This window comes from Anguilla anguilla, chromosome 10 (assembly GCF_013347855.1).
Source record: "Anguilla anguilla isolate fAngAng1 chromosome 10, fAngAng1.pri, whole genome shotgun sequence".
NCBI classification, from domain to species: Eukaryota; Metazoa; Chordata; class Actinopteri; order Anguilliformes; family Anguillidae; genus Anguilla; species Anguilla anguilla.
In genome coordinates, this window is record NC_049210.1 from 28,494,921 (window position 1) to 28,522,345 (window position 27,425).

Below are 27,425 nucleotides of genomic sequence, written 5' to 3' on the forward strand. Positions count from 1 at the left end.
CTCAGCATAATGACGGATTTAAAGACTAAACGAACTCACCCGATATTGTCTTCAAATGGACCGTATTATTTATTTAGACATTGGAAGACTACAGCATAAATTGCGTCTTTTGTTTATATTCAATATTAGTAATTGCAGCGAGAAACTGCAGCTGTAGGTCGTTATGTTATGGTAGCAACGGAACGAAGCGGACTATATATGTATTAGGCTACCGTCATTGTTTCATTATACCAGCGTGTTTTCGCGCGTTTGCACAGAAACTCAGAACCTATCAATGAAATGGTTTAGCTATTTCTCAGCATAATGACAGATTTAAAGACTTAACGAACTCACCCGATACTGTCTTCAAATGGATCCATGCCAAAGAAAAGTAATTATTCATCCTCTCTGACAGCTTTTACTAAGAAACTTTGGGTAGCCTATCCTAGCATGCACGCTAGGTGGCAGTGTCAGACCGTCTCCTCACTGCTAAAAACTAGACCTACGGTGTGGGATTACTTGCGTCGCCATGGTTGTCGCTTGCCGTAAAGAAGTTTACTCGATGTCGTAACCGTTTAGATTTGGAGCCACAGCTCTTCCGCACCCCACCTAATAGAAACGGCCAAATGGCGGGCAAACCATATGGCGGACATAGGTGGTCCCAAAAGCAAAGTTGTAGAGCACATTCACATGCATCGGTCGATGAAGTTTTGTGTTGATCAGACTTACGGTGTGGGAGTTATGACATTTTAAAGTATGACCCTTTGTTATAGCGCCACCATCTGGCCGACATGGGTGATTTTTAGTGCTTGAGTAGTGGGGGGCCATAGGAACCCACCTGCCAAATTTGGTTGCTCTAGGACTTATGGTTGCTGAGCCTCAGACATTTTAGCGGAGAAAGCTGCCACGCCCCAACGATAAACTTAAAATGGCGGGAAAACAATATGGCGGACACAGGTGGTCCCAATGGAAAAAGTATAGAGCACGTTCAGAGGCATGGATCTATAAAGTTTTGTGTTGATCTAACTTATGGTGTGGGAGTTATGGCCTTTTACGCAAAACCCTTTGTTATAGCGCCACCATTTGGCCGACGTACGTGGTTTTTAGTGCCTGAGTAGTGGGGGCCCATAGGAACCCACCTGCCAAATTTGGTTGCTCCAGGACTTATGGTTGCTGAGCCTCAGACACTTTTACCGGAAAAAAATAATAATAAGAATAATAATAATAATCCTAACAGATACAATAGGGTTCCACCAGCTTCGCTGCTTGGACCCCTAATAATCCTAACAGATACAATAGGGTTCCGCCAGCTTCGCTGCTTGGACCCCTAATGGTAAATGGACTGCATTTATATAGTGCTTTTATCCAAAGCGCTTTACAATTGATGCCTCTCATTCGCCAGAGCAGTTAGGGGTTAGGGGTTAGGGGTTAGGTGTCTTGCTCAAGGACACTTCGACATGCCCAGGGCGGGGTTTGAACCGGCAACCCTCCGACTGCCAGACAATCGGTCTTACCTCCTGAGCTATGTCGCCCCTGCCCCAGATACAATAGGGTTCCACCAGCTTCGCTGCTTGGACCCCTAATTATTAGTGAGCAAATAAGCATGTATAAGAAATTTGCTTCAGGTGGTGTTTGAACCTCTCACTCACTGATCCGTAGACCATGACGTTACCACTGAGCCATGAACTGACTAGCTGTAGAGACTGGAAATTTTTTGTGGTAAAAAGATATGTCTATTTTGTGTATGTATGTGACATTTTGATTTGCTGGTGTTGGTGAAGGATTGGCTGGTGTACGTAAAATGACAATGGGGAGACTTTGTGGGCTAGGAGACAGGAAAAAGAAGAAGCCCTTTAGTTTGGGGCTTTATTGTGTGGACATGTGATGTTGTTAGTGAATTCTGTCTGTTGAAATGGGGTCAGTATATACTGAAATTAGTGTTTTTAAGGGCTGAGAGTCTGTGACTGTTGCGGTTATTTCTGTGGGGAAGTATGAAAAGTTCCAAACCGTCGGTGCTGTATAGGTATGGGGCATGCCCTGCCAAGGCGTAACTTGGCTGGATGGCATACCTGCCATCCCAGTATCCTAATATCCTTGTTGGAGACTTCTATCACTTATAGTGACCTTGGTGAAGAGTGGCCCTTACAGACCGTTGAGTTGGGTAGGAGCAGGAAGGTGCTTTCACTCAGTTGAAGGCAGCAATGAGCAGCGCACACACACTGGGAATCCCAAATGGCGAAAAGCCCTTTTGCATATATAGCAACATCCAGGGGTGGAGGGGGGGGGGGTGGTTAGTCACTATACAGCTGTGATTACTCAGACTTGGGGGGAAAATGAAACATACCTGTCAACACAACAGGACTTTGTGGCTCTGGATTGCACAAGCTGGGCAGTGAAGGTTGAAGAGCCCATTGTGTTGGGGGTGAGGTTGTGTTTCACACAAAACACACTCCAGGGGTGAAGGTGGTCTATGACACCAGGATCAACCCAGTGGATAGAATGGAGAGTATGAGGATGGCCCGACCTTCCAGAAGGAGCCATTGGTGGACCTGGATCTTAACATTTTTGTTGTATGTTCATTGACGGGAAACTTTTCACTGCCTGCACTATGGTAATCAAATGTCCTGAAATGCATAGTTTCTATTCAGTAAGGATCACTGCTGGCTAGATTAAGTGCAAACGTAACTGAGTTTGTAGCTCTTACTAAAGTATGTGAGCATGGGAAGGGTCAGTGGGTTAATCTCTACGTAGACAGTAGATATGCTTGGGGGTTTATCATGTCTGGGGGCCAACCAATCATAGACCATAATTATGTGACGTGACTAGTTCACATGGTTGATTTGCCTGCAGAGCTTGCGGTCATCAGTTCTCGCACCCACAAAACCAACAGAAACTACAAGAGTGCACTCAGTAGAGTGCAGATCTCCGCCAGGTGTGTTAGCTTTGCTGATGCAACAATACAGGCTACACAATCAATGCAACCAGACAAATACAATATTACAAGTTTTTACCATGTGCCACTGAAAATCCCAAAAACACTGATTCAGTGAAGTAACGCTAAAGGTGGTGACATGTTAGCTAATTTCATTCATATCAGCCACGATGTGTTATACAGAGCTAACGTTGACGTTATAGTCTGGCACTTTTGTTTAAATTTGGACAGGAACAATTCCAAAAGACCAGCGATGTAAAATATCGATTTCAACGTGAAAATGCCAACAAAATAATTGCCACATATTCAAACATTAACGTACCCCGTTAGTTGGCGGATTATTTGAAATTGACGTTGAAATTGACATTTTACATTGCTGGTCTTTCATTCCAAACTGAAGCAGTTGTTGACCATTTGCAGCCCCTACTGGCCGGTTAGGAGGAGTGAGGAGTTAGCACTCAATGTATTTCAATGGACAATGATGGAAATTAATTCAAATAAAATACTTGTCATTGACCGATTTGCAAAATATTCAAGAATTCAGGTCCTTGGCCTGCTGTCGGCATGCACAACAAGTATTAGGCTGATCGGCCCAGTAGTATGCGAGATTAGCTGCGGACAGACACACAAACACACACACATGCAACCAAACGCATAATCCCCTCCAGGCTCTCGCCTGGCGGAGCTAATTATCAGGATAATGACCAAGATGATACAGCAACTAAGGCCAAGGCATAGGCTAATGTATGGGAGGGGGCAGCTCACTCCCAATGTTTTCTGTTGATCCCAAATCAGCGTCAGGCCCTAACCTCACTAACTTCAGAGAGTTGCAAAGTAGAGAGGATAAGCAGGGAACAGAACTCCGGAGAAAGGTTGGGGCAACTCAGTCCAGAGGAGAGTGGTTGGGACCTGGAGGTTACATGGTGGCTCCAAAGATGACCCAGGGCTGCCTGCTGGAAGCATGCCATGGACCAGTACATGTGGGGGCAGTACCGAAGACCAAACATCGTGGATCCCAGTGTCCCAAGGTGGAGGGTGCCCGAACGCATAGACTCTGCCCAAGAGACTCATTTCACGGGCAAAGTAAAGAAAGAAATGTGTAATGGTAATCACTGATCACTTTTCAAGGTCACAGCAGCCCAAAGGGGGGAGCCTGAAGACTTCATCCCTGGACCACAGCCATAAGACTGGATCTACATCAAGAGACCTGTGAAGCTTGAGGAACGTGACATGTGGGTTCATCATCCCTGGTAAAGTCTGCTCCACACCCAGAGGACTAAAGACTAATTATAAACCATATTTGTTACTGTTGAAATGGATAATAAGGCAGACATTTTTAACTAAGCATGAAAGCCCTTGTAATATTAAAAACATTTGCGTTAACATCTGTTCTGAGCATCTTGACAGCTTACTTACACAAGACCTTAGCCAAACCAATTTGCAGGGGTCTGATAGAGCTGAGCCAGTGCAACAAGCAAGGTACTCAGGCCCATAACAATGCAAGGTCAGTGGCATAGTAACCTAGTAACTAGTAACCTCTCTTGACCATGAAGATCTCTTATTCAGAGGACGTGTATCATCCTCCATATCCTTGGCAGAGGAATGGCTTTCTGAATTCTCCTAAATGCTGAGACACAAGTGCCTGTTGATCATCAGAGGCTGAATCTTGTGGAAAACACCTACTACCAATACGTTTAGATTGGTGTTCTACAACAATGTGCTAATCAAAGTCTTTGTAAAAAATGGGAAAATGGGCTGTTGTGTATGGTGAAACTAAGGTAAAATGGGAAAAATAGGAAAAAGCTTTGGCATACAGGGCTTATGTGTGAGAAACATTGGGTGATTGTAAGAGGGAGGGGATTCCTCAATATAAAAAATAGCTTGTAAATTCTTGGCTTTAAATTTATTAGATCAAGGACACCAGGAATTGTTAGATCTGCACTTAGGCCAGGTTCCTAGGTGGTTGTGGAGAGTTATCCACAGAATAAAATATTCTAACCTTATAATACAACCCCATGTGCAGATGAGTTAATTATGGTTATATTTTTTAGGGATACACCTGCACCACCTGGTTGTGTATCTATTCTAGTAATTTGACTGTAGTTTGATTCACACTCAATGCTGAAGATTCCAGTCAATGGGGAGCATAGAAGGAAGTCACCTCATCCGCTTTGGGCACCAGGGGTATTGGAGCGAGATTACGCCCCCACAGGTTGGTGTGCTCCTGCCCAACTATGAAGCCGCTGGAAAAGTGTTCACCCGCAGTGTGGGATGTTCTGACTTTGCAGAAGGCTGAAGGAGTATGGCAGGTGGGATTTACCCAGTAGTGTGGGGTCACAGTTGCACCGGTGCTGATCGCTGTGGGGTGTGTATGCCCCACAAAACCTGCATTTTGCTTGGAGGCTGTAAGTGACATCACCATAGATGGGTTTCATATTCTATCTCTGAGATCTCACACCATGGTGGAACAATGAGTAAGTGGTTGAGGGGAATCAAGCTATTCAAAAAACGATTCAATTAGCCGATCCTAGGAGAAACCTGTCTACCTGTCAAACTGATATGAGGCAACCCAAGTAGCATATAGTACTACAACTTGAGAAAATTTGGTGTGTGAAGCTCCAAAGTATTTTGAGGAAATATTTTACTGGAGATGTGGAAAACAGTCTTTTAATAATTTACGAATTTAAAAATATTAAACTTTCCTTTCAGTTGCTCAAATCACTTTCCAGACATTTGAAACAAAGTGAAAAAACAAGTAGAAGAAGACTCACAAAATGAAATATTTAATATACACATTAAAAACCTGAAAACAATAATGATTAGAAATCCTACAGCTTCTTTATAACTCATTATGACTACCACCAGGGGTTAAATTGGGGGTGGACGCGGGTGGACGGCGTCCACCCCACTTATGGTAATAAATAAATAATTTTGACCGGCAGTTTTACAAATAACTATGACAATCCAGTCCATTTCTCGTATGCTCTAGTCCATGTGTTCCCTCTAGCCAGTTTACTCGCTCAACCATCAAAAATCAGAAGAAAAAAAAAACTCAGGAGGGAATAGTCAGTCGTTTATATAGACAGGCACAGAAAGGAAAATATCGTTGATTGTCTTGATTGTTTGGAAGCGGACGCAGTAGGTAATTTCATTAACATTAGTAATTTCATCTATGCAACATTTTAAAGAGAGACGAATAAACAGCCCCCACGAACGCCGACTATTATTAACGGCAACTTAGATTGCTTGAGCAAAATCAGCAGGTTGCTGGTCAGCAGCTAAGTTAGGATTGAATATTTCCCACATACATAACGTTTTATTCAGTGGCAACAGGTGAGCTGAAAATTGGTGGGGCGCAAAACTTTACTTTAAACTAATCATTCATCTCAACCTGTTTTCATTAGTAATTTTTATTTTATTATCAAGCGTGCCAACGATTGGACTAATCAAATGGCAAGTAGCCTAACACACAGCGTCTTCATACCGTGTAGGGGATTAAATCATAAATTCAATTTATCCGTTAAAAATCCGTTTTAATCACCAAGTAGTCTACACTTTACAAACAAGATACACCAGTCTGTTATCTACCGTGTTAGCTTACAGAATAACCAGCAAAAACAAAACCTACACTTCAATTTTGTTTACAATCTACGCATTGCAGATATTTGCCATGAATTTGAGTGCGGAGAAAGAAGTGCATGTATCCAAAAATAATGTTGATTAAAAATGTGCACAATTTCGTACTGAAAATTTAAATAAATGTAGGCTATAAGGCCTAGGCTACTCGCTAAAACTGCCTATTTGGGGAGAGCTGGCTATATGATAGTATTGCTATTGAGTAGCCTATTTTGCGGATTAATTGCATTGAGTGACGGAGTGTAGCACAGTGGGTAAGGAACTAGACTTGTAACCGAAAGGTCGCAGGTTCGATTCCCGGGTAAGGACACTGCCGTTGTACCCTTGAGCAAGGTACTTAACCTGCATTGCTTCAGTATATAGCCAGCTGTATAAATGGATACAATGTAAAAAGAAATGCTATGTAAAAGTTGTGTAAGTCGCTCTGGATAAGAGCGTCTGCTAAATGCCTGTAATGTAATGTAATGATACTCAAGGAAAATCAGGGGAAGATTCCGCCACTGCTTAGTGATTAAAACGGATTTTTCTAAATCGCATTTATCATTTAATCTCCCTAACACAATGCGAAGAAGCTGTGTGTCCCTTTCCAATTGCTTAGTCAGATCGTTTGCATGCTTGTTAATCACTGAAAATTAATGAAAAGAGTTCGAGATCAATGATTAGTTTAAAGGAAAGTTTTGCGCATCACCAATTTTCAGCTCACCAGTCGCCACTGGTTTTATTTTGTTTCAAATTGATAGTTTAAGAAATATGGATCAAGGAGGAAGACGGAGGACTAAAGAAGAGGATGACGATTATTTTTGTGGGTAAAAAAATTCTCAGCATTAATGACACTCAATAAACTTGAAATATTTTATGTAAAAGCTTGCATCAATAGTATACATTCTTTTTAAAACATTGTTTTCCTTAATTACAATTATGTACACATAAAAGATACATTAAAGATACTATTAATATACTATATAACTATTTTGAGCTGAGACATTAATTGGTTTGTACCTTTTTTCACCCACCTCCCACTGGATCTCAGGGTCCACCCACCTCCCAAATCCCAATTTAACCCCTGACTACCACCATCAATATTCATAGTGTTTTGAGGGAAGTGGATGTGGTGGGGTGGGTAAAACAGTTCCATTCACTTAATCTTCCTTCCTTTTCCCTTCTTTCCCTTCTTTCCTGTGGGCTTGCCCTTCATTTCTTTGCGCACCTGGAACCCTCTCCAGTAAGCCTGGATGATAACAGCATTCTGTTCCTTGATGACCCGCTCCCTCTCCTCTTCCTCCTTCAGTTCCTGGGCGAGGCGCCTCTCATCCATAATCTGGCTAAACTCAAGCTCCAGAACTTTGTAATGCTCTTCCAGCTCCTGCAGCTCCTTGCTCTCCTGTGCATAATACACAGACACCTCTTCCAGCTCCACCTGAGGGCATACAGAAGACTTCAATACAGTCCCCTCCAAAAGTATTGGAACAGCAAGGTCAATTCCTTTGTTTTTGCTATACACTGAAGACAATTGAGTTTGAGGTCAAAAGATGTACATGAGATGACAGATCCGAATTTCAGCTTTTATTTCCTGGTATTTTTATCTAGATTTGTTAAACAACTTAGAACATATCACCTTTTGTATCAGACAACCCAATTTTTAGGTGAGCAAAAGTATTGGAACATGTGACTGACAGGTGTTTCTTGTTGCCCAGATGTGTCCTGTTAGATTGATTGGTTAAACAATAAATCGTTCTGAATGTCTACTCTTGGTTTTAGCCTTGGGTTTTGCCTGTGAAAACTGCATTTGTGTTATAAAAGATAAACTAACATGAAGACCAGAGAGCTGTCTTTGGGAGAAAAGCAAGCTTAGAAAAGAGGGGAAATCAATCAGAGCCATTGCACAAGCATTGGGGATAGCTTGTATGACAACTTGGTAAATGGTAAATGGACTGCATTTATATAGCGCTTTTATCCAAAGCGCTTTACAATTGATGCCTCTCATTCGCCAGAGCAGTTAGGGGTTAGGTGTCTTGCTCAAGGACACTTCGACACGCCCAGGGTGGGGTTTGAACCGGCAACCCTCCGACTGCCAGACAATCGTTCTTACCTCCTGAGCTATGTCGCCCCCATTCCACAACTTGGAATGTCCCGAAGAAGAAAGAAACCGCTGGCGTACTGAGCAACAGATATCGAACAGGTCGACCAAGGAAAACAACAGCAGTTGATGACAGAAACATTACATTACATTACAGGCATTTAGCAGACGCTCTTATCCAGAGCGACTTACACAACTTTTTACATAGCATTTTACATTGTATCCATTTATACAGCTGGATATATACTGAAGCAATTTCGGTTAAGTACCTTGCTGAAGGGTACAACGGCAGTGCCCTACCCGGGAATCGAACCTGCGACCTTTTGGTTACAAGCCCAGTTCCTTACCCACTGTGCTAAACTCCGTCCTGAAACATTGTGAAAGCTGTGAAGAAAAACCTCAAAACATCAGTCAGTGACATCACAAACAATCTCCACAGGGCAGGGGTGAAGGTATCTCAATCAACTGTTTGAAGAAGACTTAGAGAGCAGCAATATAGAGGCTATACCACAAGATGCAAACCACTCATCAGTAGTAAGAATCGGAAGACGAGATTACAATTTGCAAAGAAGTACAGAGGATGAACCACAAAAGTTTCTGGAACAAACTTTTATGGACTGATGAGACCAAGATTAACCTCTACCAAAGTGATGGAAAGGCCGAAGTGTGGAGAAAGAAGAGATCTGCTCATGATCCAAAACATATAAGCTCATCTGTGAAGCACGGTGGAGGAAGTGTCATGGCTTGGGCTTGCATGGCTGCTTCTGGAGTGGGCTCACTAATCTTTATTGATGATGCAACTCATGATGGTAGCAGCAGGATGAATTCAGAAGTCTACAAAAACATTCTGTCTGCCAACTTACGGAGAAATGCATCCAAACTAATTTGGAGGAACTTCATCATGCAGTAAGACAATGACCCAAAACACACTGCCAACACAACAAAGGATTTCATTAGGGAGAAAAAGTGGAAGGTTTTAGACTGGCCAAGTCAATCACCAGACCTTAACCAATTGAGCATGCATTTCACCTCCTGAAGAGGAGATTGAAGGGAAAACCCCCCCGAAACAAACAACAACTGAAAGAGGCTGCAGTAAAAAGCCTGGAAAAGCATCACAAAAGAAGAATGCAACAGTTTGGTGATGTCAATGGGTCGCAGGCTTGATGCAGTTATTGCAAGCAAGAGATATGCTACCAAATAGTAAGTGTTATTTGCTTTCATTTACTTAAATACTCTCTGTTCCAATACTTTTGCTCACCTAAAAATTGGGTGGTCTGATACCAAGGTGCTATGTTCTAAGTGGTTTAACACATCTAGGTGTAAATACCAGGAAATAAAAGCTGAAATTCTGAACTCTTGTCTCATGTTCATCTTTTTATCTCAACCCCAAATGTATTCAGTGTATTGCAAAAACAGGAATTGGCCTTGCTGTTCCAATACTTTTGGAGGGGAACTGTATGTGGTTATTTTTTTGACTAGGCATAGCTACAGCACCTTTTTTTTATTAGGTCAGATTCCATCACACTAGGCACATTTCTAGCAATTAAGTGTTACAATCTAAATTTTAGGGGTAAACAGGAATTGTTTAGCACAATCACAACATTTGCATTTAGTGAGAAACAGAAAAATATACACTTAATAAAATAGATTTTTTCATCAATGATATTAATTTGACTATAATTGTTATGATATTACGGGCCCATATATATATATATATATATATATATATATATATAATATTTTATTTCACATCAGTCCTCCATCAGCAAAAGCTGATAAAGCCTCTATTTCAAGACAAGAATCAAGCAATCATTCAAATAATTCCTGACTCACCTCTGTGATTTTGGTTAAGCATTCACTCATCACTTCATTAACCTCTTAGCGTAATCCCCCTAGTGGTCGGCACGCCGACATGCCTAGATTGCTCAACTCAGACATTCATTGCTCCAGCAAACAAAGTATGTGTTGAATACAGAAACTCTGTGTTCTAGTTTCATTAGTAGGAAATACATGGCAACTATGCCTAATACAGAGTCATGGGTGGGGGGTGTAGTTGCAGATGAGACTGCAGGAAGGGAATGCTTGTTAAATGAACGACCAGAGCGACAATGGTGGCGCTGCGAAACTCCGTATTCGGCATAGTTGTCGTGTATCGTCTGCTAATGAAACTAAAACAAAGCGTGTCTGTTTTTAACTCATACCATGGTTGCAGTAGCACTGAATGTCTGAGTTCAGCAATCTCAGCACGCTGGCATGCCAACCACTAGGGGCTTTGCACTAAGAGGTTAAACCTTCATAAGGGTCTCATTTATATGCTTTATAATGGACAAAAGGCATTTTATTCATTTGTGGAGAGATTTTGGATAGGTTTCTGGACCCCTAGATATTTTAGACCACTGTACTGACAGAAAGCTTGTAATTCCCACTTGAAAATGATGCAACAGTGAGTTTCTTGAGTTAAAACACTGCTTAGTTTTTGCTTCATAAATCTTTGGTAGTTCTACATATCCACCCTTAGATTTTTAAAACTTGTGGTCAAGGAGTTTTTCATCCAGGACATGTATAGTTTTTTAAATTTTTATTATTTATTTATTCACACAAAGTAAGTGATAAAATAAAAGTATTTAAAAACAAACATAGCAGGGATTGTGCAGGAGAGGTAAGAAACCCCAAAGTGCTTATAGTCAAAACCTCCCCTCTAGGATTTACAATTTATCCTAATACTATGGAATTTTTTTTCCCTTAACATTCCTAAATGTATAGTTTAACCTGCTGAATATATGCAATCTCTCAGTATTTCATTGCAAACTAAAAAAGAGCAAATTCATTTTTTATTTTTTACCTAGATAATTGCATTTGTGACTCTTTATTTCTTCCAAAATTATGAATATAAACTAATCTGCGTTAGTATTGTAAATTGTACAAACGTCTTGCTTCATTTAAGCCATTTTTCAAGTCTCTGTGGTGTTCACATCTGGATTTATAAAGCTTTAAATAAACCCCCTAAATAGGCAAGGATTGGCAAGATTTGGCATGTGCGCTAAGGGTTTAAAAGTGGAGACAAATTCGACCCAAGCAATTATTGAGGCATCTGTGTGACCAGTAATCTGGGGAAGGTTTTCTGCAGTATAATCAATGCCCGAATGCTGGCCTTCCTTTAAGAACACAATGTCTTGAGTAAGAGTCAGATTGGCTTTTTACCAAATCATCGCACTTCTGACCATATTTACACCTTACACACACTCAGAAACAAGCATGTCCACCAAACAAATAAAGGAAAAATCTTTGCATGTTTTGTTGATTTCAAAAAAGCATTTGATTCAATTTGGCACGATGGACTATTTTTTAAAAATCTTACAAAGTGGTGTAGTCTACTGAACTGAACTCTTCACTCAGGGGCATGGAGTGAGACAAGGCAGCAGTCTGAGTCCAACACTCGTCAACATTTACACCAATCAATTTGCCTTACAGTTGGAACAATCTGCTGCTCCTGGACTCCTGGCCTTCATGATAAAAAATGAAATTCTTACTCTATGCGGATGACCTGGTTCTGCTGTCACCCACAGAACAGGGGTTACAGCAGAGCTCCCACCCATGCGCAAGAATATATATTCCATCAAAATAAAGTAGTAGGGTTAAGTATTTCCATGGGTAACATTCTCCTATTGATCGGATTATCTTTAAACTGAATGAAATTTGAATCGGAATGAGATAGTGAATTCCAACTGAGTTGGTTACATGAGACATTTCTATTCTGATTAGGTTGTTCATTTTTAAAAATGTAAATCAAAATTTTAAATTTTAATTGGCAGTCTGTCCTACCTGTTTTTCACCCATGTCAGCATCATACTTCTGGATCCAGTTCTCAATTTCTGACTCCACCTTGTTTCGTTTCTGATGATTAAACAGGGAAAAGAAGCACAACATTTTGGTTTTACATATCTTGGAAATTACATTCTGATACTTCAGCACAGAGTAATGAAAACAATAACAAACAACAATCATAAAACAGTTTCCATGCAGACATTTTGAAGCATGCCAAGGTATAAATATGTCCCATTTTTATTATTCTGATTGTAAAAGATGTGGTCTGTCAGACAAGCGAGGATTAAGTAAAAACATTGTAATTTTCTGAATCCAGCGGTTTCAACAGGCAATACCCTTGTTGAAAGGTTCAGTACTCTGAATGCTGAACGCAAGTGGTACTGTGTGCTAGAACCCCTCCCTTAACTTACATATAAAATATATTTTACGTGATTTAATTTAATAATTATTGGTAAGAATGACAATGATCAATTAAATCACTCAGAATAAACTCTATATCAGGTCTTAACCCCTTAGCGCACATGCCAAATCTGGCCAATCCTGGCCCATTTATGGGGTGCCCTATTTAAAGCTTTATAACTCCAGATGTGAGCATCACAGAGACTTGAAAAATGGCTTAAATGAAGCAAGACATTTGTACCATTTACAATACTACCTTAGATTATTTCTTCCTAAATTATGAATACAAACCAAAATGCCACAAATACAATTGTCCAGGCAAAAAATCAATTAGCTCTTTTTTAGTCTGCAATGAAATACTGAGAGATTGCAAATATACAGCAGGTTAAACTATACATGTCCTGGATCAAAAACTCCTTGACCACAAGTGCATCAAATCAAAGGGTGGATACGCAGAACTAATAAAGATATATGAATCAGAAAGTAAGCAGTGGACCCAGTATCTCCCAATCTATGCAAAATGTCTAAATTATGCATTGCTGTAAATTAAAAAATAGAAAATAGTTTGCGCTCTTGTCGAACAGTCCAAAAAAACTAAGTATTTTAATCAGGTGCATAAGCTAAATGCATATAAGATGAGATATAGAAAATGCTCGCACACTGATATTAAACACAGGAATGTCCACACTGAGGTTTAAGGATGCAAAAATCTTCTCAAATATTTAATGGTCAATAGTCCTGTACAAACCAAATGTGCCACTAGAATTTCATGAAAGGAACGCCTTACCCTAATGACAGGTTTTTACCCCTGTCGCTTGTGTGCAGCATACAAGTACTTTTGTTAGCCATATCACTGGCAAGCAGTACGATATAAGACAGTTCCTTACATGCAATTCTATAATGTCATACATCTGATTTCCTGCCCATATGGACTTCAATTATATTGGGTAAAACTACAAGACAAGTAAAAACAAGGATTATCGAACACAAAAGTACAATCAGGAGAGGGGATGAAAAGTCCTCCATTGCCCATCATTTCAAAGATGCCAGCCACCCTGTTTCCTCTTGTGTGATCCAGCAGATCAAAACACCACGCGGGGAGGGGATATGGAACAACGTCTGTTACAGACTGAGTGTAAATTGGTATTTTACCTTAAAACGCTTCACCTTGCAGGGCCGTAATGAGGAGCTGGTATTGGAATTGCTTAATTTAATTATTTTATATCTACTGTTTGACATAGGTAATTCTGTAGTTTGTAATTGTGCTAGTCCACTTAACCTAGAGCCCGTCTCTTTTGAAGTATATTGATAATATATTATTCATTGTTATCATATATGCTGTAAGTACATTATTCACTGCTGCATTATTCTCTCTGTATATAGTAATCTGTTATTGTTATGCCTCTTAACATTAGATTGTAATATCTGATTTGACTATACACTCACCGGCCACTTCTTTAGGTCCACCTGTTCAACTGCAAACTGCACCCATTAACGCAAATATCTAATCAGCCAATCACGTTGCAGCAACTAAATACATTTAGGCCTGTAGACATGGTCAAGATGATCTGCTGAAGTTCAAACCAAGCATCAGAATGGGGAAGAAAGGTGATTTAAGTTACTTTGAACGTGGCATGGTTGTTGGTGCCAGGCCGGCTGGTTTGAGTATTTCAGAAACTGCTGATCTACTGGGATTTTCACGCACAACCATCTCTAGGGTTTACAGAGAATGGTCCGAAAAAGAGAAAATATCCAGTGAGCGGCAGTTCTCTGGGCGAAAATGCCTTGTTGATGGCAGAGGTCAGAGGAGAATGGCCAGACTGGTTCGAGCTGATAGAAAGGCAACAGTAACTCAAATAACCACATTGTTACAACCAAGGTATGCAGAAGAACATCTCTGAATGCACCACCACGTGAAACCTTGAAGCAGTTGGGCTACAGCAGCAGAAGACCACACCGGGTGCCACTTCCTGTCACCTAATGAAGTGGCCGGTGGAGTGTACACACATATATATATAATATATATATATATATACGCAACAACGGCCTGGCTGACATACTCGATTCTGATTGGTCCAAAGAGTGTGCATTATTTCTCAGTAAAGGGACACCTCAGGCGTTTTATCAGTTCTAAAATCAATGTGCTACAAAATTCAGCATTCTAAAGCAGTTAAAACAGAAACATTAGGCTATTCTTTTGATTTTCAATTGTTGTTACGTCCCCTCCCCTTTTCAGTGTCCAATTTCGCAATTGATGGCAAAGTTGAATCACGGTTCTAGTTACTGGCTTCATTTAGAATTCCAACAATCCGGAAAATAAGGAATCGTCCCTTATTTTGACAGTAGAATAGGCGTTCCGTATTTAACTCATGGCTACGGGACGCATTTTCATCCGTATCTTTGTGAACGATTCCGTTTGTAGTAACCGCTGTTATGAATACAATTCAATAGTTAGCTAGCTAGCTAGCCGGGATAACAAGCATGCTGTGAGATCATTCTGACATAAAACCCAGAATTTTAATATTGGCTAGGTGACAGGTGACGGCGAACCTTTCATAAAGTTAACTGGCATTCAAACCCGGCTTCAGAGTGTCTTGGAAAAACGCAATGTCTACACTGCTGAGACCAGCAAACATTTTACAAAGAAAGACAGAGCTAGGGAGATACATTTGATTGAGTTATGGTTTCATGTAGTTTTCTTAAATAATGTAATGACAAAAATGACCAAAATTGGTGCTAATTGTATGGTATAAAACAAGAAGCAACTATTTTTCTCGATGGAATCTTTGTTTTCATAGAATAAACGACCAGAGGTTTTTGCTTACCAACGGTGCAAATAGAACTACCAACCAGAGTTTTGCTTGACAACGGTAAAATAACATGCCCAAACGGCCGCAGAAGAATATTTCACTTTCAGCTGATCAAGTCAATAAAAATCATATATAAAGTAACCATAAATAGTCATTGTTGTTAACCCGTTGTATAAGTGAAATAAACCCCTCCGGGCTGTCCCATTATAGGAAAATAATGTACTTTGGGGTTGGTTAAGCAACCCTCGGCTTCGCCTCGGGCGCATCACCACCCCCGTCTTACATTATTTTTCAATAACGGGACAGCATTTCATGGTTTATTCCTTACATATATATACACAGTACTGTGCAAAAGTCTTAGGCACCCTAGATTTTTAAATATAATATATAGTATATATTTGGTCTTAGACGTTTATTTTTTGTTTTCTGCATTCAGTGTGTGTCAGTAGAAAAGAACAAATTTGAGATTTCCAAACATGAATCTTCCAGAAAATGAAATTTTACAGATACATTTTTGTATTTTGTTAAATAAAGTAATATTTGATGTAATAGACTACTTTTCAGATGAAAACTTGATCAAGGGTCTCTGTGATTACCTGGAGAGCCAGAAGCAAGCGAAACAGCCAAAATCTGCAGAAGAACTGTGGCAAGTTTTCCAAAATGCTTGGAACAACATACCAGCCGATTTTTTTATAAAGCTGCAGGACAGTGTACCTAAGAGAATTGATGTAGTTTTAAAGGCGAAGGGTGGTCACACCAAACATTGATTTTATTTAGTGCTGTTTATATTATTTTTTCAGTATTTATAACCTTTCATTTCATTATTTTTGAAAGCATCTTAGCTGTACAGCATTTTTTTACAGGTGCCTAAGACTTTTGCACAGTACTATATATATTTAAGTAATCAACAATATCTTTATTCTTAAATATCAATGTTCCTTCTTCATTGCTGATGCCCCTGACATCCTCCTTCACTTCACCTTTCCAACTTCAGAATTGATGTTTAGGATTACTTTTTGTATCTTTGGTAATTTGCCTTTCAAAGAGCCTCTTAGCTTCCTGAAGTTCTTAGCAGGCATTTTAAAATATTCCATCTCATTGCTCTCAGTGCTATCATTTTTATCTGCGACCGGCAGCTCTATAGCTCTGTCTGTCGGTCGGTCAGTTGGTCGGTCGGTCGATTGGTCCACAAAAAGTGTCCCACCCCGTAGCGGCCACAGTTTTCGCCCCAGGAGGATGAAATTTGGCATGGACGACGGGCTTGGCCTATCACAAAAAGGCGGATAACTCCCGAATGGATTCACAGATTTGCACAAGATTTTGTGGAAAGGTTGGTCATGAACCAAAGAAGAGGTCACACGTTTGTGTGATGCCAGTGTGGTGGAGTGATCCCGAGGACTCGCTGCCCAGCGATTGGGCCAGTTTTCGCCCTTGGGCCTCCCAGAGCCCGGGGCGGGTGGTCACGGAGGCATCGTGGTTGGGCTGCCTCCCGGTCGGCCAGACCTCCAGCTGCTCAGCCAGCAGACCCCTGGCATGCCTTTTTTGAGGGGTCTCGGCTGGCCATTTTTCGAGGGCCTGACCCGCGGGGGTCCCGCCAGTCCCATCCGACGGCCCAGCCGGATTCCCTATGGCTGGGGTCCGTGTTCCTGTCCCAAGCCCAGCCCAGACTGCAGCTGGGGCCTCCTGCTTCGCCCAGCACCCAGGAGAAGCCTCCTGCTTCGCCCCGCGCCCAGGAGAGGCCTCCTGCTTCACCCCACGCCCAGGAGAGGCCTCCTGCTTTGCCCCGTGCCCAGGAGAGGCCTCCTGCTTCGCCCCGCGCCCAGGAGAAGCCTCCTGCCACCGCCTGCTCTGCCCGTTGTCCCGCAGAAGCCGCAGGAGAAGTCGCCTGCTCAGCCCACTGTTCTACAGGAGAGGTCGCCTGCTCTGCACAGTGTTCCCGAGTCCTCCAGTGTTCCCGAGTCCTCCAGTGTTCCCGTGTTCTCCAGTGTTCCCATGTCCCCTAACTATGTGTCTGTCTGTTCACTGCCTCCTTGTGTATTTGTCTGCCAGCCTACCTGTCTGCCCGCATGTTTGTCGGCCAGTATGTTAGCCTGTCTGTCTGTCCCCCAGGTCGTCGGCCAATCTGTTTACCCGTCTGTCTGCCTACTTGTCTGTAAGTCAGTCGGCTTGTTTTTTGCCCTGTCTGTCCGTCTGTCGGTCCTTGTGCCTGTTTTTGGGTTCGCCCCTTTCCTTCCCTGTCTATCTGTCCCTTAGTGTGTCTTTCAGCCTTGCTGTGTGTCTCCCCGTGTGCTTGTCTCTGTCTGCCCTTCTGTTAGTCCTCCCTGCCTGTGTTAGCCTGTTCCCTTTCTGTTTTAGCCCGTTCCCTGCCTGCGTCTATCAGTTCCATGTCGTCGGTGAGTCCGTTCCAGTGTTGTATCCTTGTCCGTTCCGTGTTGTGTCTGAGTCCAGTTTGTGTTGTCTCTGAGTCCAGTTCCTTATGTGTCTGAGTTTAGTCCAGTCCCTTTCCGTGTTTGAGTCCAGTCCAGTCCAGTGTCTATGTTGAGTTCAGTGTATGTGTTGGTCAGTTTGGTGTTGTGTTTGAGTCCAGTCCAGTGTTGCGTTTGAGTCCGAGTCCTGTTCCACGTCCGAGTCCTGTTCCGAGCCCTGTGTCCAGTCCCGAGTTCAGTCCTGTCTGCTCCAGTCGCGAGTCCAGTCCTGTCTGCTCCAGTCCCGAGTCCAGTCCTGTCTGCTCCAGTCCCGAGTCCAGTCTCCCGTCTGCTCCAGTCCCGAGTCCAGTCTCCTGTCTGCTCCAGTCCCAAGTTGTGTTTGTTTCTGTGTGTTCCATTCCCAAGTCCTGTCCTGTTGGTCCCATTCTGTTTGTCAACCCCTCCCCAGGTCAGTCTTCTGGGGGGGGGGGGGGGGGGGGGGGGGCGTACTGTCATGGTTCTGTGTTTGTCTGCGTTTCCTTTTTTGGGCCGCACTTCAGTTTGTAGTTCTGTTCCTCCTGTGTCTCGTTAGTGTCTTGTCTATTTAAGTTCTTTTCTTCCCTGACTCGGTTGCTGGTTCCTTGTGTTTCTGATTGTGTTTCCACCTGAGAGTAGCTTCCTGTGTGTTTCTGCCCACGTTCCGTTTTCTACGTGTTTTTGGATTTTCTTTGTTTTCTATGTTTTGAAGTTTTACTTTGTGTTTTTTGAGAGTTGCCCTGCGATGCCTTTTGTTCCCTGCTTTAGTTCCTGATTTGAAAAGTAAAGTCTTTGTTTCAATTTACCATTTGGAGTTTGAGTATTTACTTTGTGTTTGGGTCCATTCCCTCGCCACACGTGACATTGACTTCCACTGGCACATGTCTGTGCTAGCTTGGCTTGTGGGTTGTAGTGTCAAAAGAGCTGGAAACATTACGCTTGTTTACGCTCTCCTACATTATAGACTACATGTGTTTGATGGAATCCTGAAATGTCAGAGAAGCTGTAAGCTACCCTGTTTTCTTAAGAGTGCTGAAAATCAAAATAAACAGTTAGAAAGACAGGATTATAACAGCCCAGAGAAGGTGTATGTCTGAAATACCTTTCTGAGGGTCATCTCAACCTCACGGTTCTTAGTGATCAAGTTCTTGAGTTGTGTACACAGCTGGTTGATATCCTGCTGCATATTTGCCCGGCGGCCCTCTGAGGTCTTCCTGTATGACAGGTTTTGGTTCTCCACATCCTGCAGCATTCTAAACGTAAAGTCCTCTGACATCTTCTCCCTCTGGAGCATGGAGCTCTTCAGTTTACGGATGACCTCATTCTTCTTAAAAGTCTGAGGGGTAATGAAATTGTGTTACTATGTTTACCATGGATGTAGAAGCTCTGTATACTAATATCTAAACAAAAACAGGCCTAGATTTTGTAAGTTTTTTATCATTTGTTTTATCTTTAATTCAGATACAAATAACACGTTTAACAAAAACAAATCACAATACTCCTATAGATTATTATATAAATTGTGATGTTAAACAAGAGTACATAACTAAACACATGTTGTCATGAGTTTATATTGTATTATGCTATCTGACAGGATTAGTTTTAACCAAGGATGTCCGGTAATTGGAATTATTACCTATTACTCCACTGATTTTAATCCCGTCAGAATCTGCCAAGTCGGTAATTTTTACCTGGCTGAAAAGTAAAAACCGAGGCTCTCTGGTTAATACTAGTCCTGTGTGAATAGACATTTCAGTAATTTAAGAACCTACTGTCACAAGATCTGTTTTTACATAAAAAATAAATTTGTCTCAATGACCTGTTAGCCAAGGATTACAGATTTACCGCCACTTTGAATAAATAAAAAAAACACTTAAACAACATCTCCTCCTGGGTGGTTTGACTGATTTGCACCAAACCTGTTGTACGCTTCTACACGTGCTCTCAGTAATCCAAAGAATTTGCACATGGGTGCGGCTTTTTAACAAGAAACTAATAAATTGGTGGCAGTTACGGTGTGTTCACACAGCGAGCAACTTGTCAACCGAGTTGCTGGAAGTCCATTCATTCTCTTGTCACTGAGCGATGACCAGCAACACAAGCAACTGAGCAACTTAGCAACCAAAGTTTCCCAAAAAATGTTGCCCACAGTTTAACTTTTCGCAGGCATTGCCCATCAACAGCCAATCAGAGTTTTGGGCTTCCTATTTCACCAACCAATATGATAAAATTTCGCGAATAATTGTTCCGCTCAGAGAGGAAAAATGGACAAACAACTTATCATTATGGTATAATCACACCTGGTGTTATACAACATTTTTAAAAAAGAGTACAGGGAAAAGCGCCTGAAAATGATGCTTGGATGGCAGTTTCAACTTGCTTGCTAGCTAGCTGGTGAGGAAGATAGAGAGATCTAGATAGGTGGCTAACTAGTGAGAGAGATATAGAGACATATATGGCAAACAAGATAGCAATACAAAATATTTATCAGTGTCCTGATATAACTATAGAAACAAAAGGAGATTATATGTGGCTATATGGCAAATATACGTCTTTAATGACACCGTTATTTCTTTTCAATAATATGTAGTTGCACGAGACCACTAAAAGGGCACAACGGGAAGCTTTTGCCCCTCCTTCAGCCTAGTAAACTTGAGCAACCCATCAACCGAGTTGCTCGCTGTGTGAACGCAGGGTTAGACACAAAGGGCTCAATCTTACACCTTGCGCAAAGCGGCTCCAAGCGCAATGCAAGTGTCTTTGCTAGTTTCAGACCGACCCAATTGTCATTTTCCCGTCCAGCACCCACGTTGTTTAAATAGCAAATGTACTTCAGCCCATCTGAGCACCCACGGACGTGTTGGTATTAAAATGAGGTGTGGCATTGTGGACGCATTGCTATCTTGAGGCAGCGGAAAGCGACTGCGCGATTGACCAACAAAAACCGGTCTTAAGTCAATGGCGCAGTATTTTACTGTTATTTTAAGGGCGCATTATTAAGATAGTAATATGTGCCTACAAAGGCGGGTGCACAATGCGCGATATTAAAAAAAAAACATGTCATAATGGTTAGTCATAATATTGGTAATATAATATTCATATTATATTATATACATTAACATAATATTAATAATATAATATTTGGTGGAATCCTGCTGTTGCCGTAGATGGTCTGCTTACACGCTTTGCGCACAAGCAGATCCGTTTCCTTTGCAGAGAAGTGTTCTTTCCTACTACTTGGCAAATCCACCATTATAATAGCAATTCGCCAAGGTGCAAGCGCACCTGGCTTTTAAAGGGAATGGGAGATGACACTCTGATTGGTTTATTTCATGTTAAGCCCAAAACATGCCCTTGATTAATTAAGAGACTAAGTGCAACCCCTTTGAACCATGCACCTTACTTTGCGCTCAGATTAAACTAGCAAGTGGATTTGGACACGCCCTAAATGCACTTGCGCCATGCGCTTTAAACTGTGCGCTTTGGAAAGTTGCAGGAGCATTTAAATGACCCCAGCTGTTCTCAGATGCTCCATCCAGAACTACTGTTTTTGAAACATAACAGATGTTGATAACCATACTCCGATCAAACTCCAATCAGAATGCATATCGAGCAAGCCCCTCTAAATGCTCCACTATGAAAAAAGAAATTGATTATCTTGACCAGTTTAAGTCCCTGGTGTTCTCCATGACATCTGTCATGTTTCAAAAAGGTAGTTCTGCATGGAGCATCTGAGAAGAGCTGGGGTCATTTATGAATCAACTATAAAATATCTGATTCTTCCAAATCTGACAAATGGGATCATTTAGATGGAATAACCAAAAGTTTCTCAGAATTTGGCAAACAGGCAACAGAAAGGGAAGTACTCCCTTCACTGAGGCCATCTATTTCAGGAGAGTACTCTGACAGAGACGCATGAAAAGCAACTTGAGAGAGAAATGAAAGCAAGTGGAATGACAGAGATTTCACCTTCAGAGCATGAGATGTAGGACTAACATATTTATGTAACAAACATGAGATTTCCTTTGTCTAGCGTCTTTACAACATAATCTGTGTCACTAAGCTTTGTAGCAATTACATAGAACTTGTTATTGCTAGAGCCTGTAGTGCTGATTGCTGATCAAAACGAAGCTTCATTTGGGACTGAGTGGAAATTAAGAGGATTTGGCTATATCACACACAGCACCTAAGCGTTCATGGAAAGAACTGACATAATCTTGCACATTCTTTGTAGGAAAGTGAGACTGATCAATGTCTAACTATTTCTCTTGAAGTATTTTTCTTGGGCCACGGACAGTATGCCTAAACACAAACTCATAGGGGCTAAAACTAAGAAATTCCTGCACCGTAGTATGTACAGCAAATGGAAGGAGAGGAATACCAGTATCCCAATATTTTCCCTGAGCTAAGTAGTAGGTCCAGATCATGGATTTCAAAGTCTGATGAAACCTTTCCAGTGCTCCCTGAGACTGCAGATGATACACACTAGAAACTTGATGTTTAATGTTTAACTGCTTTGTGACTCAGACAATCAGTCTGGACATGAAATTAGATCTGATTGAATGAATTTTGGTAGTGCAAAAGTGGAACAGAACTTAATGAGATCTTTTACAAGAGCTTTAAGTGTGCAGCTTCAGAGTACCATGTTGCAACACACATAATCAACAGATGTGTGTGACTTAGATCTTGGGAGAGGACTGACACAATCAAATATTTCTCAAAAGGTTCACCCTTACAGAAATAGAGGCACAGGGGGAATTACTTGGTTAGGCTTCCCTGCAATTTGACAAGCATGACAGGAATGGCAAAACTGAGAAACATCACTTCATAGCAGGCCAAAAGAAATGTCTCAGAATTTCGATCATATATTTTCCTAACGCCAAGGTGACCAGATAGCAGTGTAACACATGGTCACAAACTGTCTATATTGTGTGAGAACAACTACTTTAACAACAGAACTCCACTTATGCTCAGGGGAGACCACTTGCACATCAGCATAGAATTTTCAATAAAAATATGTGACTGATTGATGTGCCAACATTTTTATCAACAGCTACAGAAAAACATGGGGAAAAGATGTATCTGCTCTTTGGACAGCAGCAAGCTGCACCTTCCCAAATGGCAAGAGCAGATCACCATTATCATCACTATTTTTATTCCCCAGGACAATTTTTTTTCAACCATATCATCTTCAGCAATGGCATCAGGATGCACCGCAATATTTTCAGGATCATCACCCAAGAAAGTCTTGAAGAGATCAATCATGTCTTGAAATTTGGGAGCTTGAGTGTACATTACCACACATGTAGGGAACACAGAGGAACATTTCTGAGTGAAATTCTCAGTTTTCGCATCGATTCAGGCTCCTCAATGACTTTAATTAGGGAAAACACTTGTCCTCCTGTTAAACTATTACGGAGAATAAAAGAAACACTTTAAGCGGTAAGTGAAAACAAACTACTTTCACACCAGTCTGGCCATTCTCCTGTGACCTTTGCCATCAACAAGGCATTTTCGCCCAGAGAACTGACGCTCACTGGATATTTTCTCTTTTTCGGACCATTCTCTGTAAACCCTAGAGATGGTTGTGCGTGAAAATCCCAGTAGATCAGCAGTTTCTGAAATACTCAAACCAGCCCGTCTGCACCAACAACAATGCCACGTTCAAAGTCACTTAAATAACCTTTCTTCCCCATTCTGATGCTTGTTTTGAACTTCGGCAGATCGTCTTGACCATATCTACATGCCTAAATGCATTGAGTTGCTGCAACGTGATTGGCTGATTAGATATTTGCGTTAACAGGTGCAGTTTGCAGTTGAACAGGTGTACCTAATGAAGTGGCCGGTGACTGTATATATAGAATATGGAAGATATGAAAAAGCTAAGGTATATACAGTATGACCAGTATTGACAAGATGTACAGTATGAACAGAGCGAGTATAAACACTATAGACAGTAGTATAAATATGACACTATAGAAGATATAACCAGTATAGACAGTGGTATAAATAATATGAGTAGATATGAATAAATATGAATGCACTATAGGTTAGATATAAGCAGTATAAATGTGAATAAATATGAATACAATATATGTCAGATATAAGCAGTATAGACAATAGAGAGATATAAATATGAATATAAATAAGTAGGTAAGCCAGCAAGGCAGGGACAGTCAGTGTGCAATAGGTCAGTCTTTGGAGGAAAGGGGGTGGGGAGGTATTCGGGCTGGGGGGGTGGGGATTGGAGGGCGCTGTCATTCTGCAAGGTGCAAAAGTGCAGAAGTTCAGTCACTGGTGTAAGTTGAGTGGGGGTGGGGCTGGGGGGGTCCAGGGGTGGGGTATCCGGGGGGTGGGAGGCTATCACCGTGGTGCAGAGTTCAGCAAGGTGACAGCTGAGGGAAAGCTGTTCCTGAACCTGCTGGTCCTGGAATGGTGGTTCCTGTAGCGCCTCCCAGAGGGGAGGAGGGCAAACAGGCTGTGGCTGGGGTGAGATGTGTCCCTGGCGATGCTGCGTGCCTTCTGCAGACACCGCTTGTGCTGGACATAGGGATGAAACGGTTACCGGTTTTAATGATAACCACGGTAAAATTCCCGATGGTTAGTATTACCGTTTCAAATTTTAATTATCATTAAAACTGTGTTTGATTACCGCGCTTTGAAAAACTCACGGTAAATACTGTCCAGACTGTCCAGCATCAACCAAAGTTAGCAACAGTCTCCCAGACGCAGGCGCACAGGCGCAGCATGCATCGTTTTTTTTGTTTTATTATCCATTTATGCAGCTGGATATATTGGCCTACTGAAGCAATTCAGGTTAAGTACCTTGCTCAAGGGTACAACGGCAGTGTCCTATTCCACTCTTACGGCTCGTACCCAGCCCAAAAAAGAGAGCGAACATTTTTATTTTTTGTCAGTGACATTCCATTTTCACGACCACAACGTTTATTTTGCATTTTTGTATAGCCGTTTCCGTGGATAAAATCGCATTTAAAACTGTTATTTTCTGTTAAACACATTTAATTTATATTCAGGGAGATAGCCAACTACTCGCAAGTTAGATGACACGTGTAGCCGTTTACTAATACCATCACACCGTTTCAGGCTGGAAAATAACCCGTTAAACCAGAGAAATTGCAGAGTTGTCTTAGAATCTTTATCGCCGCAGAATGCAGCAAGGCTGGCAGCATCGGCATAGCAACGGACGCCGCAACAAAACTTCAAGCACGTCACAACGGGTGCAACTGTTGTTTAAGAATGTCATTGCATTGTTTTTGTAGCCCGGATCAAAATCAGCGTGACAGTACCAAATGAGACATTTGTTTAGTTTATGCTCATCATATCAAAACTGCAAAGCTACACCTCCAACCTAAAATCGGTAGCCAGCTAAGTTAGGTACACACTAAAGTAACAGGTCAATATAGCTTGCTTTATATTAACTTACCTTTTATTTTACTGAATAAAATATTACTTTGTAATGTGTTTTAATGGAGGAATATATATATATTTTATTTGGGAGCGGGGGGTGGGGGGAATGTGTTGTGGATGGAGGATTGGGGAATTAGATGAATTCTCAATATCCCTGTCATCAAAGCTTACACATGGTACACAGAGTTGGGCTGAACAACAGGAAACCCTCCCAACAGCGATGCATGAAACAGTGAAATTGCCCTTACGAGCTCTTCTGGTCAGGCACGACCAGTGCTGTGAAATCTGTAAAAGACTACATCTCATTACTTGAGCATAGAATGTGGAGAAATGTCTTTTTGGTAGCTGTTTTCTTATCTGCAGTATGCACAAAGTGCAGTTACCTCTCATGACCACATGGTGCCATCTTTAATGTTAATGCACATTTGATATGGTTTTCATATGTTTACATAAGGTATTGGCTATGTTATTATTTTAATGTTTATGCAAACAAAAAGTGCATAGTGCTGCTAATTGTATTTGTGGTTTTCAATATAAAACTTGGTGAAATGATTTCAGTGTATGTATCAGTACTTTTTGAACATTTTCAGCATATTTTAACAATACCGTGATAATACTGATAACCGTGATAATTTTGGTCACTATAATCGTGGTAGTTCTTGGTTAGGAAGTCTAGTATCCAGTTGCAGAGGGAGGGGTTGATGCCAAGGTTACCGAGTTTGGTGATCAGTTTGGAGGGGATGATGGTGTTGAATGCTGAACTAAATTTGATCAACAGCATTCTCACATAGGTGTTGTTGTTGTCCAGGTGGGAGAAGGCGGAATGTAGCGCTGTGGAGATGGTGTCCTCCGTACACCTGTTCTGACGGTAGGCAAATGCGCTATATGCACACGGTAGTGCTGATGTACTTCCGGTAAAATCTCAGCCAGCCCCCATACCCGAGTTTGTAGCCGGCATTATAAAAAGAGGATGTTTGTGAGCCAGGGTCCGAGACAAAGTGGCGACTGTTAAAGAAGGGAGCGGTTCCGGTGTTGTTTGAGTGGAACATTTTCTCCGTTCCACTTTCAAGACTGGGGGTTTGGGAGAGGAGAGAGCGACCGGCAGAGGATGACACACTGGGCGAGGATGCTGATACAATTCCCGAGGACCATGACTATGCTTCGGCTCGGGATCCCGCAGTTGTCGACTTAGCTCTCGATGAAAACATATCTCTCAGAGAGGAGATCCTCCGGCTGAGGAAACAAATTGAGAAGCTTACTATGAAGCAGCGGTTTGGCATTCACTGTTTTGCTGGCTCAGACAGAGACATTTGGTTTTTTACAAGGTAAGATGTCCAGAAGGCTCAGATTAGAGGCAGATGCACTAAAATGCGTTAAGCTTACAGACATGTTCACCTGTCCCGATTCTGATGTTTTTTTTTAAATGAAGAACACGATGAAGGCTAATGTAATCATATATTTGTCATACTTCCAAGTAAGTTCATAGTAGACACTGATACAAGTTTTAAATGGTAACACCTGAATTGTATTTCTTATGCGCTTCTGGGCCTTAATAGAGCCCTCGCTGCCATCTATGGTCAATGTGACACAAGCACAAGAGAGGCACCTTCACAGAGCCGAGTTCCACTGCAGTAAGTGCTCTTTATAATAATAATAATAATAATAATAATAATAATAATAATAATAGCTGCAAGCGGCGTTGGGAGGGGTCCAAGCATTGGTACTATCTCGCCCCCTATGGAGCGATTTTAAAATGGTTTTGTCCTCATGATCATATACCTTCACCCAACATATCTACTGAATATCATGATGATTGTATAAAATATTGATGATTTATGGCCAATTTTGTGCTAAAAGACGCTGTCGGATGACTTACGCCGGGCACCCACCGCACGCGT

The 27,425-nt window shown here is 41.6% G+C and overlaps 1 protein-coding gene across 7 annotated transcripts in view; it reads right to left on the reverse strand.

Annotated features, from left to right (window-relative positions):
- The window catches only part of iqcd (IQ motif containing D), a 104,495-nt gene that overhangs the window by 23,697 nt on the left and 53,373 nt on the right, over window positions 1-27,425 (reverse strand). For 5 of the 7 annotated variants that reach the window (XM_035379697.1, XM_035379698.1, XM_035379693.1 and 2 more), the window contains 3 exons: window positions 19,202-19,435; window positions 12,447-12,518; window positions 7,386-7,964 (listed from right to left, as the gene is read on the reverse strand). In XM_035379697.1, the coding sequence (XP_035235588.1) occupies window positions 7,683-7,964; window positions 12,447-12,518; window positions 19,202-19,435 (588 nt within the window). In that variant the 3' untranslated portion in view covers window positions 7,386-7,682. Of the gene's footprint in view, window positions 1-7,385; window positions 7,965-12,446; window positions 12,519-19,201; window positions 19,436-27,425 lie in introns of those variants that run through there. The other 2 variants (XM_035379695.1, XM_035379696.1) reach the window with 2 other exon arrangements.